The sequence below is a fragment of the Chlorocebus sabaeus genome, chromosome 3 (genome assembly GCF_047675955.1).
Source record: "Chlorocebus sabaeus isolate Y175 chromosome 3, mChlSab1.0.hap1, whole genome shotgun sequence".
NCBI lineage: Eukaryota > Metazoa > Chordata > Mammalia > Primates > Cercopithecidae > Chlorocebus > Chlorocebus sabaeus.
In genome coordinates, this window is record NC_132906.1 from 94,956,905 (window position 1) to 94,971,367 (window position 14,463).

The 14,463-nt window shown below is 51.0% G+C and overlaps 1 protein-coding gene across 1 annotated transcript in view; it reads left to right on the top strand.

Moving 5' to 3' along the window:
* TMCO3 (transmembrane and coiled-coil domains 3) overlaps positions 1–11,104 on the top strand; it is a 57,209-nt gene extending 46,105 nt beyond the window's left edge. The window contains exons 10-13 of the mRNA XM_007960998.3: positions 1,234–1,384; positions 7,910–7,989; positions 8,879–9,028; positions 9,992–11,104. Of these exons, the coding sequence (XP_007959189.2) occupies positions 1,234–1,384; positions 7,910–7,989; positions 8,879–9,028; positions 9,992–10,105 (495 nt within the window). The 3' untranslated portion in view covers positions 10,106–11,104. The remainder of the gene's footprint in view (positions 1–1,233; positions 1,385–7,909; positions 7,990–8,878; positions 9,029–9,991) is intronic.
* The last annotated feature ends 3,359 nt before the right edge of the window (positions 11,105–14,463 follow it).

Consider the following 14,463-nt stretch of genomic DNA (forward strand, 5'->3'; position numbering starts at 1 on the left):
GTGTGTGCATGCATGTGTGTACTTTGGTGTGGCATGTGTACGTGCATGAGTGTACTTTATGTGGCATGTGGTGTGTGTATGTGTGTGTGGCATGTGTGCGTGCATACATGTGTGCTTTGTGTGCGTGTGGTGTATATGCATGTGGTATATGTTCGTGTATGTCCGCTTTGTGTGTGATGTGTGTACCTGTGGTACGTGAGTGTGTGTGTGTGTGCACATGCCTCTCTGACTCTGTCCACCTGCCCTCAGCTGCACCGTAGCTTGATCGCCCAGCTTTGTTCTGTGCTAGGGTCGTCTTGGCTCTATTCGTACTCTTTCCAAATTCCACTCGAGTGTTTAGATTCAGCTGGTCAGTTTCACACACACAGAAGTCTCTTGGCGTTCCTGTGCGTCTGTCGGCCAGGTGAGGGAGCATCCGCCGGTCTGCCGTGCTGAGCCCGTGGTGCTGTTATCTCAGTCTTTCATCTTGCGTGGGTCTCAGTGTCTTGCAGTGTCGGGTGCGGGTCTTCTTTTGGGTTGAATCCTCAGGATGTGATGTTTTTGTTGCCGTTAAGAATCGTAGTTCTTTACAAGTTTCTTTTCTTTTCGTCTGATGCTGCTATCGTCTACAATTTTACTTTTTCAAGATAAAAATCATCTTTCAGGTTGGCTGGTGTCAGCCGTGCCTCATCCACAAGGCTGCTGGAAGCCTGCGTTTCGCAGAGCTGCCGTGAGGCTCTTGCGTCGTGGCTGTCCAGCCAGCACTCTGCCGTGGCCGCGAATATGGGTTATCAGATCAGCCACCGCAGACACGCCAGTGCTTCTCTCTGGCTTCGTGCCCGCCTGGTTCCGTTGCTTGTCGCCCTGTCGCTTTCTCTCTGCTTTGAGGCTGGTAGTGGGAATGCGTTTCTAACACTACCACCAGGCTATTCTGATTCAAGGTAAAGAAAACGTATCACAAATATTTAAAACAATTGAAAAATATTCTCATTCAAAAATTTCAGTGCAATCTGTATGGATATTTGTTTCAAATATTTTTAAATAATTTTTTTCTCCCAGTAAGGTTAATTCAACTAATAGCAGCCTCTACATGTCAACCTCTGAGACCCAGCAGAGGCCTCAGGACCACTCTCCATTTGCGCAGCTTCTGTGTTTTCTTGTGGTGGCTCTGCTGGGTCTCGGGGTGTCCTTGGGATGGGGGTGACCCTGGTGCACTGTGGGGTCTCGTGTAAAGCTCAGTCCTGCCTCTCTCAGGTCACGGAGCTGCTGGACGTCTCCATGGAGCTGGGCTGTTTCCTGGCCGGAGCGCTGGTCTCCTCTCAGGGCCCCATGGTCACCGAGGAGATCGCCACCTCCATTGAACCCATCCGCGACTTCCTGGCCATCGTTTTCTTCGCCTCAATAGGTAATCTTCCTTCTTTACATTATAATTGTGTGGGTTAAACACATGCAGAGTGGTTCTGTAATGTGCTTATGTGCATATATGTTTATATTTTATGTAGCAAAAATGGTTATCTTAAAAATTAAGTGTATTCAGCATATTTCAGTTTGGATTGCTAGTAGCCAGAAACTATTTTCTGCTTTATAGAGCGCAGAGAAATCTTATTTTATTATACTGTTTCTTCTGTCCCACTTTTCTTTTAGGCTTGGGGTGCCTGTGTAAGTTCGTGACACGGGTAATGAGTGTAGCAGGGCTTCAGTGTGCAGATGGTTGTGTCACCCAGGTAATGAGCATAGGACCCTCGGTAGTTTTTTAATCCTCACCCTCCTCCTCCCAGCCTCCACCTCGCACAGGCCCCAGTGCCTCTTGCTGCCGTCTTTGCGTCTACAGGTACTCGGTGTTGAGCTCCCACTTTTAAGTGAGAACATGTGGTGTCTGGTGTTCTGTTCTTGGGTTGATTCACACGGAGAACAGCCTCCAGCTGCATCCGTGTTGCTGCAAAGGACGTGATTTCCTTCTGCTATGGTTATGTAACATTCCCTGACGTGTCTATTCCGCGTTTTCTTCATCTGGTCCACTGTTGATGGACAGTGAGATCCTTGGAATTCACAGTTTGGGCCGATTCCATGTCTTTGCTGTTGTGAGAGGCGCGGTGATGAACATGTGAGTACCTGTGTCTTTATGGCAGAAGGATGTATGTTCCTTTGGGTGCAGACCCAGCAGTGGGATTGCTGGGTCCAGTGGTAATTCTGTTTTCAGTTATTTGAGAAATCTCCAGACTGGTTTCCATCGCGGCTAATTTACAATCCTACCAATGGTTGTCTAAGTGTTGCCATTTCTCCACAACCTCGCCAGCATCTGTTGCCTTTTGACTTTTTGGAATCGCCATTCTGACTGGTGTGAGATGGTATCTCATTGTGGTTTTGATTTGCGTTTCTCTAGTGACCAGAGATGTGGAGCATCGTTTCCATATACGTGTTGTGTTGGCCGTGTCAATGTCTTTCGAAGAGGGTCTGTTCCTGTCCTTCCCCGTTTCCTAATGGGGTTGTTTGCTTTTCGCTTGCAGATTTGTTTAAGTTCCTGCTAGATTATAGATACAAGACCTTTGTCAGACCCATAGTTGGGAAGTATTTTCTCCCATTCGTAGGTTGTCTGCCCTGCTGAGCATTTCTTTGCTGGGCAGAAGCTCCTTAGTTTAGTTGATCTCACTTGTCAATTTTTGTTTTTGTTGCGATGGCTTTTGCAGTCTTCTTCATGAAACCTTTGCCAAGGCCGATGTTCAGAGGTTTTCTTACAGGGATTTTATAGTGTTCAGCTTTACATTTAAGTTTTTATTACACCTTGACTTGATTTTGTATGTAGTGTTAGGAGGGGGTCCGGTTTCCGTGTTCTGCGTGTGGCTGGCCAGCGATCCCAGCACTGTTTGTTGAATGGGGAGTCCTGTTCTGGTGCTTGTTATTGTAGGCTTTATGGAAGAGCCGATGGCTGTGGGTGTGCGGCCTTATTTCTGGGTCATCTACCTGTCCCGATGGCCTGTGTTTCTGTGCCAGTGCTGTGCTGTTCGGGTTGCTGTAGTCTGTGCTAGAGTTTGGAGTCAGGTGGCCTCTGCTGCCTCCAGCTTTGTTCCTTTTGCGTGGAGTTGCTTTGACTACTCGGGCTCTTTATTCGGCAAGAGGAAGATTGTTGCCATGCACACGATTGCTGGTCACTGCCGTGCTTTATTGCCGCGGAGATGTGTGCTGTCGGTGGGCATCGAAAGCAGCCAGATCACCTTCAGGGGAGAATGCATGTTCTCATTCCCCCTCATCACGGGCACTGGTGCCCACACAGGGCAAGTCCTGGGAGCTCAGGGCCGGCCATGGAAACTAACATGTCAGTGGCAAATTTGGAGGAAATACTAATTTTGACACAAAAAATTTAAATTGAGCGTACTGAGATGGGCCCTTTGCTGGGGTCTGTGGAGCAGCCTGGAGCAGTGACTTGAAAGCGATGGAATCACAAGGGGTCTGGCGTCGGGACACGTCCCTGGCCGCTGTCCACTCGGCAGGGGTCTGAGATGCCCTGTGCTTTACAGGGGCCACAGACTCAGCACAACCTCAACAAAACTGAAAATTCAAAAGCTGATTCTGAATTTTATGTGGAAATTCAAAGGCCATAAATAGTCGAGGCAGTCCTGAAAGCAGCATAGAGTTGGGAGGCTTGGGGCCCTTGTCGCAGGTGAAATAGGACCATTCAGCAGGGGCTCTGTGACCTCCTGACCCCAGTGCAGCCTTATGAGCCACTGTGTCCCGGGAGCACCTCCCCCGCCTTCCCTCTGTGTGACCCCACCTCCTCCCCCTGCCCCCTACCCTCCCTCCCTCTGTGCGTGACCCCCACCTCCTCCCCCTGCCCCCCGCCCACCCTCTGTCCATGACCCCACCTCCTCCCTCTGCCCCCTACCCTCCCTCCCTCCCTCTGTGCGTGACCCCACCTCCTCCCACTGCCCCCCACCCTCCCTGCCCGTGACCCCCACTTCCTCCCCCTGCCCCCCGCCCTCCCTCTGTGCGTGACCCCCGCCTCCTCCCCCTGCCCCCCACCCTCCCTGTCCGTGACCCCCACTTCCTTCCCCTGCCCCCCACCCTCCCTGTGTATGACCCCTGCTTCCTCCCCCTGCCCCCTGCCCTCACTCCTGGTGACCCCTCCTCAGCAAGCTAAACTGATTTCCTGATCTTCCTCTCACTTCTTTTAGACGAGGACTAATAACATGGATCAGGTCTGACCTGATTTTTCCCATGTTGCCCCAGCCCCAGGCTGCCCTGGCCGTGACCCGGTGTCTTGTCAGCCAGGGCTTTCTTGCACATGCATGTCTGAGAGCTGCTCTTGTTAAAAATCTTAAAATTTCATAAATATGTTATTTACACAGACATAGTTGCAATTATCTTCAAACTAGAGTTCTTTTGTATTGAGAACCCTTTCAATTCACATAATTCTACGTGTTTGTGCTCTAGTTTTTTGTACTAAGTATATCAGGGAATTCAAGTTAATTTTTCTGCCATCTGAGAAACTTGTTTATAGCTCATGTTTTTCTCTAACTCGGCCAGGACCTTATTTTTGTTCTAGAGTCCAGGCAGCACATAGACGGCATCTGCCCGCTTCAGATGGCAGCTTTGCCTCTGTGCGTGGGACCTGATGTCCACTTCAGGGCGGCAGAAGCCTGGGTGGAACTCCCGGGTCCAGCAGATGTGTCCGGGCTGCCTGCCCTGTGCAGCCTTAGAGACTCCGCTGCAGGCCAGCAGGCATAGCTCTCGGGTTCCAGCCCTGAGGCTCGTGCCTGCCGGGTGAGGCCCAGGCTATGCTTCTGAGTTGAGGCTGCATCTGGAGGGTATGAAAGGAGAAGGGCAATCTTTAGGCCCCGAGCGAGGAAGGGCTTCTGTGCTGAAGGATGGTCCAGGAGGCACCACAGAGCAAGGTCGGGGTCTTGTGGATGGCGCGTGGCAATGTGGCCCTGGCCCAGGTTTCAGAGCAGGTGCTCTTCCCACTAGATGAGGGTTCGGCCAGCTGTGGCCAAGGCCTGCTCACCACCTGCCTTTATAAATGCAGCTTTATGGAAACAGTCACGCTTACTCATTTACTCTTTATCAGTGGCCGCTGTTGTGCTACTTATTTAGCTCGGGCCATCAACAAAATTCTCCAGACTGGGCGGCTCAAATAGTAGATGCTTATCTCTCACGGTTGTGGGGGCTGGAAGTCCAAGATCCAGGTGTCTGGCGAGGGCCGTGCCTGCTCCACAGATGCTGCCTCCGTGCTGTGTCATCTGTGGCTCAGCTGCCTCCGTGCTGTGTCGTCTGTGGCTCAGCTGCCTCCGTGCTGTGTCGTCTGTGGCTCAGCTGCCTCCGTGCTGTGTCGTCTGTGGCTCAGCTGCCTCCGTGCTGTGTCGTCTGTGGCTCAGCTGCCTCCGTGCTGTGTCGTCTGTGGCTCAGCTGCCTCCGTGCTGTGTCGTCTGTGGCTCAGCTGCCTCCGTGCTGTGTCGTCTGTGGCTCAGCTGCCACGGCCTGCGCAGAGAGATTAGGTTCTCACGCTTATGGCCTCATTTTGCCTTGAGTAGCTCCTGCAGACCCTGTCTCCAGATACAGCCACACTGGGGCTGGAGCCTGAACATAGGAGTTTGCAGGACACTCAGTCCACAGCAGGTTTTCCATCTTGGCCTTTGTGGAAGACGCCTGTCCAGCACCCTAATTCCTAGTCACTTCCAGCTTTACCGACAATGTCGGTCATTTGGTGTGCCTTGTGAAATTTTCAGCAAGGATTTCATCCTCTTCTTCTCATGTTTCCCGCATTCAGAAGCAGGCACCACTGGCTCTGGGACAGCGCTGGGAGCTGCCTTGCTGTTGGGCGTCCCTCCCTGGTGGACGCAGGTGTGCACCCCCGCCAGCCTCGCTCACCTTCATACCGTGACCTGGTACCTGTGCAGGCAGCGTCCTTAGCACAGCCCTGGGCCAGGCACACACCTCAGATGGCATATTCATTTACTTCGCCTCCAAATCCACATTCACAGATGAGGAAACTGAGGCACACACAGATTGAAACATCGACCTGGGTCCACAGCTAGTGACTGTGGTGCTTCTGGGCGCTACGGGGCTGGTGGGCTCTGGGAACCCAGGACTTGAGCCCAGAGCCCACACTTTCTCATTATGCTACACCAAGTATAGGTTTGATATTTGTTTTGAGAATAAATGACCCTACATAGAAAAGGCAGCATAGCTCATTAAAGAAAGTGAAGGGAGGTTTCCTGTCTCTCACTTTCATTGCTGTTTTGGGGACTGACTGGAATGCATTCAGCTCCATAATTATTGACTCACTGCCTCCCACTCCCCCTCCGACCGTGGGCTAGGAGCTCTGAGCTCAGGCAGGGGTGAGTGAGCCATGTCCCCAGGCAGCCCTGCCTCAAAGGAGCTTGCAGCCCAGGGTGGGGTGGGGGCAGATACAGGGACACAGCGCCCAGCTCAGCTGAGAGCACAGGAGCCTCCAGGTCATCTGTGACTGCCCGGGGTGAGGGATGCGCCAGGTGCAGAGGTGGAGGCTCAGGGCGGGCTGGGGAGGAAGAGAGGCTCGTGGAAAAGTCCAGAGGTAGGAGGTGGGAAGGAAGCCTGGAGTCTCTGGAACAGGACATGCCCAAGCAGGAAGGAAGCCAGTGGGGCTGGAGATGAAGGCGAGGCTTTCCTCGGGGCAGCAGCAGGGAGAAGACACAGTCTGGTACGCCCAAGGTAGGGAGCCCTCGGTACCTGTGTGGCTGTGATGTGAGGCCCCCTTTGGGGAGGGGTGGGAGCATCCCCTGTGGCACACACTGTTGTGAGCTTGTCTCAATCACGTGGTGTGGACGTGGGGCTGTGACGGTAGTGACTTCCTAGACACCAATGTGGCCACAGGTGGCCTGGACCAGGCATTGCAGCAGGACAGAGGCACAGACATCCTGGGGGGATACAGGACTAGGGCCAGGGCTTGGCTGACAGCTGGGGCAAGAGGGAGGTGGACCCCAGGCCGTCATGGGGCTGGGGCTGATGAAGGGGACATGGTGGGGCCAGACTCGTGGCCAGGGTAGGAGGGGCCATGGGGAGCACTGAGAATGGGCATGGAGGGGGCAGCTCTGAGACCCAGACCCAGGAGGAGGGGCCATGGCTAGAAGACTGGGCGGCTGGAGAAGGCAGCCCTCAAGCGCAAGAGAACCTGGGTCGGGGCAAGAGGAAAAAGGCAAATGCTTACATTTGTGTTTCTGGGTCAGGTAGAGACAGTGGTTTGTGAACGGCAGAAAGGTCATGGGTTTGTTCCATGCACTTAACCCTGGGGTCTGGGTCCCTCCAATGAAGAGGAGGCCTCTGGGCTGCCGGGTTCCTCCGAGGGCAGACGTGCATCGCCAGGCAGCCCCAGGGTGTGACTGGAGAGCTGAGCCCAGCCCCAGCACCACCGACCCCATCTGCGTCACTCAGCGGGACAGCCCAGTGGGCAGCCACACAGTTTCAGAGAGCCCTGAGAGCAGAGAGAAGAAATACGTAGAGACAGTGTTTCCCATTGTTTTTCAAAATGTGTGAGCCAAATAAAGCAGGGAAAGGAACAGTGACCACAGACGTCCTGTGAGCGTGGCACTCCTGGGCACTGTGGGGCTGCTGGGCTCCGGGATCATCTGCACCTCAGCTGGAATATTTCCTGGAGGAGCGCCAGACCCAGTGCTGCCTCTGTGTGTTTTGCTGTGTTCTCTGCAGTTGAGGCCTGTTGCAGGGAGTGGAGCTGGGATCCCACCACATCCGACAGGTCACCCTGGGGCAGCCTTTTCCCCGGTTCACTCAGGAAAGGGACGGCTGTTTAGCATTTGCTGCTGCTTTGACAAGTGCGCTTGGGAGGATTTAGGATTTCAATTCCTGTATTGAAACAAGTGACACACTGAAGTTGTGAGAAATGGTGTGCACTGGGGGAGGCTGTCCTGTGGTTGTAACGTGTCTGTCCTGTTCCCAACAGGTCTCCACGTGTTCCCCACATTTGTGGTGTACGAGCTCACAGTGCTGGTGTTCCTCACCTTGTCAGTGGTGGTCATGAAGGTATGGGCTGGAAGGGTCCGCGCCCCTCGCAGTTTGCAGGCCCAGCACAGCCCTCCCTGTGGCCCTGGTTTCCAGCGGGGCCCACATCAAGCCTGCAGAGCTGGCCCTGTCCCTTGTCTCGGGAGGAGGGCCACTGGACCCCGGGGGAGGCAGATGTAGATTAGGCTGGGTGGTCTGGGTTTGTCCATGTGATCGATTGTTTCAGAACTGAGGGTGTTTAAAAGGGGGAACTACCTTTTGGGACCCTCAGGACGGGCCTTGGCCGCAGTCCGACCTGTCCTCTTCTGACAGATGCAGATGTGCTTTTTAAAGACCTGAGAATGGTGTAGGCACTTTGTCTGTCCTGCATGACTGCCAGTCACGAGCTGCCTGTGTCCACATTGAACTGAAGGTGTGGTGACGTAGTCAGCAACCAGTGGTTTTCTGCCTCATAAACAGTGACTTAGTTAATTTCCATTTTAAGGAGGCAGAATCTATGATGATCGCTGGGCCACTCCACCAGCTTTTAGCTGCTCAGCCCAGAGACACGCATCTCTCTGTATGGAAAAGAAATTTCCAATTTGAGTACCCCATGCTTAATGCTATTAATCTAGTCTGGTTGGGGCGAGGGCAGGGGGGCGGGGGCCGGGGGGCACGGGCAAGGCTTATTTTCTGCTAATGAACCTAAACCCTTAATGTTGCCTTTTTGTTCTGTGTGGATTATTTAAGATGTTTTGCGTGTGTCTGGTGCCTTCGGGTATTTGGAGTGCTTCTGTGCATTTCCCTGGTTGGTGTGTTATTCGGGGACCATCGCAGCGTCCCTGTGGTTTGTCTGGGTTCTCTGTTTCGTGTGTGTTTAACTCTGTGCGGGTCCGGTCTTCAGCGGTGGCGTGATGAACCTTTCTTGCAGTTTCTCCTGGCGGTGCTGGTCCTGTCTCTCATTCTGCCGAGGAGCAGCCAATACATCAAGTGGATCGTCTCCGCGGGGCTTGCCCAGGTCAGCGAGTTTTCCTTTGTCCTGGGGAGCCGGGCACGAAGAGCGGGCGTCATCTCTCGGGAGGTGAGTGGCTTCCCCCGCGAAGCGCTTCTTGGGCAGCACGGGCTGCACTCTGGGTTTGAGGCAGGTGTGGCGAAGGTGGCTGGCAGCCTGGGGGCAGGGTCTTCCTCCAGGTGGGCACACAGAGGCCTGGCTGCTCTCTGCTCATCCAGCATGTGACGTTTTCAGAGGAAAGGTGCAGTTAGTACTACTTGAACTGTTGCGTTAACTTTTTACAACAATTCTAATTGTAGTCAGATATTTCTTCTGAAAGAAAACTGACTTTTTAAAGCTTAACTGCCAGTGTACACATAAGTAGCACCCAAGAAACTGAAATAGCAGAGTGCCCTGAGAGCTGGGTGGAAGTTCCTGTGGACACTGGGATAGCCTTGGGCATTCAGATTTCACGGGCTTGTCTCCTTGCATTTTGTAAGGGTGAGGCGGGTAGAAGTCCAGGTGTTAAGTGCAGTGGAAGTAATTGCTGAAAAATAGAATTGCTTACAGGAAGCTCCACCTGAGGCCTGACCCAAGGCCGCATCCCCGGGGTTGGCCTTCAGGCAAACACAGGCTAAAGTTGTTACCTGTGGCCCATGAGGACTAACCATGCATCATTGATCTTCAAATCACAGCCCCTCCTGCATCCCAGTATCCTCAACTTCTGGCTGTACTTCGACGTGCTTTAAAGAGATAGTAGTGAATTTATGATGTGCAGGTATCCCTCCCAGCACTCAGCGTGACCGCGTCAGCTTCCACCCCCCACCCACCCGTGCAGTCATCCCTCCCAGCACTCAGCGTGACCGCGTCAGCTTCCACCCCCCACCCACCCGTGCAGTCATCCCTCCCAGCACTCAGCGTGACCGCGCTCAGCCTCAGGACTTTAGCTTTGCAGGCGTCCCTCCGAGCTCAGTGAGACTAGCCCTGTGCTTTCCTATTGCAGGTGCAAGTCCTGACAGTGTCTGTGACCCACTCTGCACTTTGCTGTTGCAGGTGTACCTCCTTATACTGAGTGTGACCACGCTCAGCCTCTTACTCGCCCCGGTGCTGTGGAGAGCTGCAATCACGAGGTGTGTGCCCAGACCAGAGAGACGGTCCAGCCTCTGATGCACGGAGATGATGGACCTTGGAAGGGAAGCATCTGTGGGGAGTGTGCGCTTAAATGGCCAGCAGCTGTTCCTTCTGGGAAGCTCGCACCTTGGCAACAGAACAGCTCTCTAGCGAAGTGTCGGTGCAGTCGTGTTATCCTGGCTTTTACAGAATATTCTTGTCCCATTTTAGAATTTTGCAGAGTAGTTTATTTGCAGTCAGTTGATTATGTGCAGTAGACCCGGGACGCTGCATTTTACCAATCGCCTTGAATGTGTTGCCTGGATGTGCCTTTTTTTTCCCTGAAATTAATTATTATTAATTTTCTATTGTGAGTTCATCAGTTCATAGTTTTTTTAGTAAAGAAACAAAATTAAAAGGCATTTAAAAATGTGCAACTTCTGGCTGGGCGCGGTGGCTCACGCCTGTAATCCCAGCACTTTGGGAGGCCGAGGCGGGTGAATCATGAGGTCAGGAGATCGAGACCATCCTGGCTAACATGGTGAAACCCCATCTCTACTAAAAATACAAAAATTAGCCAGGCATGGTGGCGGGTGCCTGTAGTCCCAGTAGTCCGGAGGCTGAGGCAGGAGAATGGCATGAACCCGGGAGGCGGAGCTTGCAGTGAGCTGAGTTCGCACCACTGCACTCCAGCCCGGGCGACAGAGCAAGACTCCATCTCAAAAAAAAAAAAAAAAAAAAAGTACAACTTCAGAATTATAATCTATTGGTCAAATATTTGTTATTAAACATTTCTGTAATGTGAAGTTGTAATCCTAGCAGTGAGCTTGGAAGCTTACTTTTGATTCTTAAAGCCTATGTTTTCTAAAATGAGGCAAATATGGATGTCTGTTTGCCTTTTATTGTAACTATTTTAAATGAAATAATTTCATGTCAATTTCTATTAGTTATGTCACAAAATATTTGGTTTTAAATCGCAAGAATATGTATTCTTTAATAAAGATAATTTATGATCAGGGTATAATTAATTGAAATTTATTAAAATCTTTTTATTAATTTTTTGTGTTGAGTTAATCTTTACACGAAATTTCAGCCAATTTTTTTTAACTAAGATGATTTCTAGATTAACATGCTATTCTCCAACACACCAAGTCAATGCAGTGTTAATTGATAAGTTATGACTTTTGATATTTAAGCGTCTGTCTTGGTGATCATGTGCCCATTTTAGAAAACCGCACAGGTGAAGATCTGAGCCTCACAAGGACTTCCCTAAGGGGCATCGTGCCCATCTGTTTTGTGCTGCTGTAATAGAATGCCTGAAACTGGGTCATTTGTAAAGAAAACAAACATTTCTTGAAATTCTGAAGGCTGGGGACAACAAGATGGAGGTGCTGGCAGGTCAGGCCTGCTCTCTGCTTCCAGGATGGCGCCTGGAATGCTGGGTGCTAACACGGTGGAAGACCAGGAGAGCGAACCCACTCCCTGGGCCCCTTTGTGTGGCAGCACTGATTCACAAGGGCAGATTGACCTAAACACCTCCCTTCAGGCCTCACCTCCCAACGCTTGCACTGCACATCGAGGGGACAGAAGCATTTGAACCGTAGCAGGTACCTTATTAGGCTTTTTCAATTGCATGAATTTTTTTAATTGACAGATAAAATTCAACATATTTATTGTGTACAACATAGCAAGTACTTTAAGCCAGGGTTTTCCTATAAGTGTCAGCTTTAAGAGCCTAACAATTTGAAAATACTTGAGATAGAGAAGGTAAAAATGCCAGGTATAATTATGTATTGCACATATAAATTATGGATTGCAGTAGTATAAATTAAAGCATTTTGAAGTAAGTTGTATCTAGTCTGGGCAACAAAGCGTGAGTCTGTCTCCAAGAAAAAACGATAAATAAATAAAATAAAAACTTATCATTAATACACTGTCAGGGATGTATGAAAAGATAGTACATCCATAAAATAAAAACAATACCATGAAAAATAAATAATCAAGAAAAAATCTCTTTGAAATGAAAACAAAAAAAAAGGATTACCAAAATAAAAACACTTGGGAGAGATGGACGAGACAGTGGAACCTAGGAGCTTGGCCAATGCTCCTAAGACCTCGGGACTTTCCCAGGTTGCTTCTGGCAGCTCTGTCCCTGGTGTCTTTGGTTCTCTTTTTCTGGACCCTCTTTTGGACAGCCTGGTTTGATCCTCTAATTTTCTTACATTTTCCCTGCCATTTTCCATTTCTTTGTCTTGGTCATATGGGCGCCACAGATACCCACCCACACAGTAAATGAAAGAAGTCCCTTACAAACCACATCATCACAAAATTTCAGAACACTGAATAAAGTTCTAAATAGCTTTCAGAAAGAAACAAAATCAGCTCTCAGGCAAAGGGACAGAGATAAAAAGGCCTTGGGCTTCTCAACAACACGAAAGCAATAGAGTGAAGCTGTTGAGATTCCCAAGGAAAATGAATTCCACCTAGGATCCGATACCTGGAGAACGAGCCATGAAGAGCATAATAAAGATGTCTTCAGAGTCACAGGCCCCTCCTCTGGAAGCTGCTGTGGAAAATGTTTCAAAACCAAGACAGATGGCCTGGGGTCCAGCACACACAGCACCACCCTAAGGGGATTCCAAGGAGAGTTCTGGGACAAGAGCTGCCCACCTGGGTAGAGAGCAGCTGGTCAGCTTGGAGGGGCCTAAGGAAGGGAGCTCTCCAGGAAACAAAAGCACTGGTCCTCCACCTACACAGGTGTGTGTATGTGCAGGTGTGTGTGCACAGGTATGTGCAGGTGTATGTACAGATGTGTGTGTACAGGTGTGTAGGTGTGTGCAGGTGTGTGTACAGGTATGCAGGTGTGCATGGGTGGACGTGTGTGCACAAGTGGGTGTGTGCAGATGTGTGTAGGTGTGCATCTGCAGATGGGCATGTGTGCACAGGTGTGTGTGTAGGTGTGCAGGTGTGTGTACAGGTGTGCAGGTGTGCATGGGTGGACGTGTGTGCACAGGTAGGTGTGTGCAGATGTGTGTAGGTGTGCGTCTACAGATGGGCATGTGTGCAAAGGTGTGTGGGATATGTGTGTGCAGATGTGTGGAGGGGTGTATGTGTAGGTGCACATGCATAGGTGTTTGCATGCGTGGGTGTGTGCAAGTGTTTGCAAAGGTGTGTCCAGGTATGTAGGTGTGTGTACAGGTGTAATGTCCCTCATGTGGGTGGGGTTGTGTGCGTGGGTGTGTGTGCACAGGTGTGTGTAGATGGGGGGTGTAGGTGTGTGTACATGGGTGTGTGCAGGTATGTAGGCATGTGTCCAGGGATAATGTCCCGTGTGTGTCTTGGTAGGTATATGTATGCAGATGCAGACATGTAGGTGTGTGTGTGGTGTGTGTGCAGCTCTGCATGTGTGGGGGTTGAGTTGAATTTGCACCTTCCACTAGAAGAACTAGGGGTTGCCCAGGCTGTTTCCCTGGTTCCCAGTGGGCAGGAGGAACACAAGAGTGGGCTCACAGCCCCAGGGCAATGGTCAGGCTGGCGAATCCTGGACAGGGGTCAGACATGAGCCTCAGGGCATCTGCCACTGCAAGCAAGTTTCCCATGTGAGGGACCCCAGGCACACAATGGACAACCAGGCATTGCTGTTGCTGCTGGCCTGGAACCCTGTCATGAAGAGCATGGATCTGCACAGTTATCCCTCATTACATGTTTGTGGATTGACTGACTGAGTGAATCCAGGCAGTGAGAATAATGGCACTCAGAGGAGGGGCCCAAGGAACAGAGTTGGGAGTGGCTGCCATGCTGTGATCCCTTGAAGGATGGTTTAGAGGCTTGTCTCTCAAACAGCAACCTATCAGTGGAGAGCAAATTCAATTTGGAAGATTATGACTGCCATTAGAAAGGGAAGTGGAACAGAATAGATGGTGAGGGTGCACTGTCTCATGAAGACTTTGGTTCCATTTTACACCTACTTCCCACTCGTGTGTGTTTGTGTATGCTGATGATGCATAAAGTAGCTTCTCACTGAGGTAGTCAAGAAAGTCTGAAGCCACCGGGTGTAATGTCACTGAGGAAAGAGGACCCAAATGGCAGGGGCAGGAAACTGAGGCTGCCCAGCATGGTCAGTGACCAGAGGGCTGTGAAATGAAGTCCTGAGAACCCAGGGCTGGGGGTGCTCTCGAGGGAGGGGATGAGGCTGTGGCTCTCTTTCCGTGGGTGTGTAACTGGAGTCTTTCACAATCTAACCAGATTATTCCATGATCTATGAATAAGATGAAGTGTGGTCCAGAGAAACAGACCCAAGAACTAGAGGCAAGGGGAGGTACAAGGGCCTGTGAGGAAATAATTGAACAAGGATACATGTAGCTGTTGTCTATGTGAAAGATTACAAAAAAAGGACATCACTGGCAGGCGCCGTG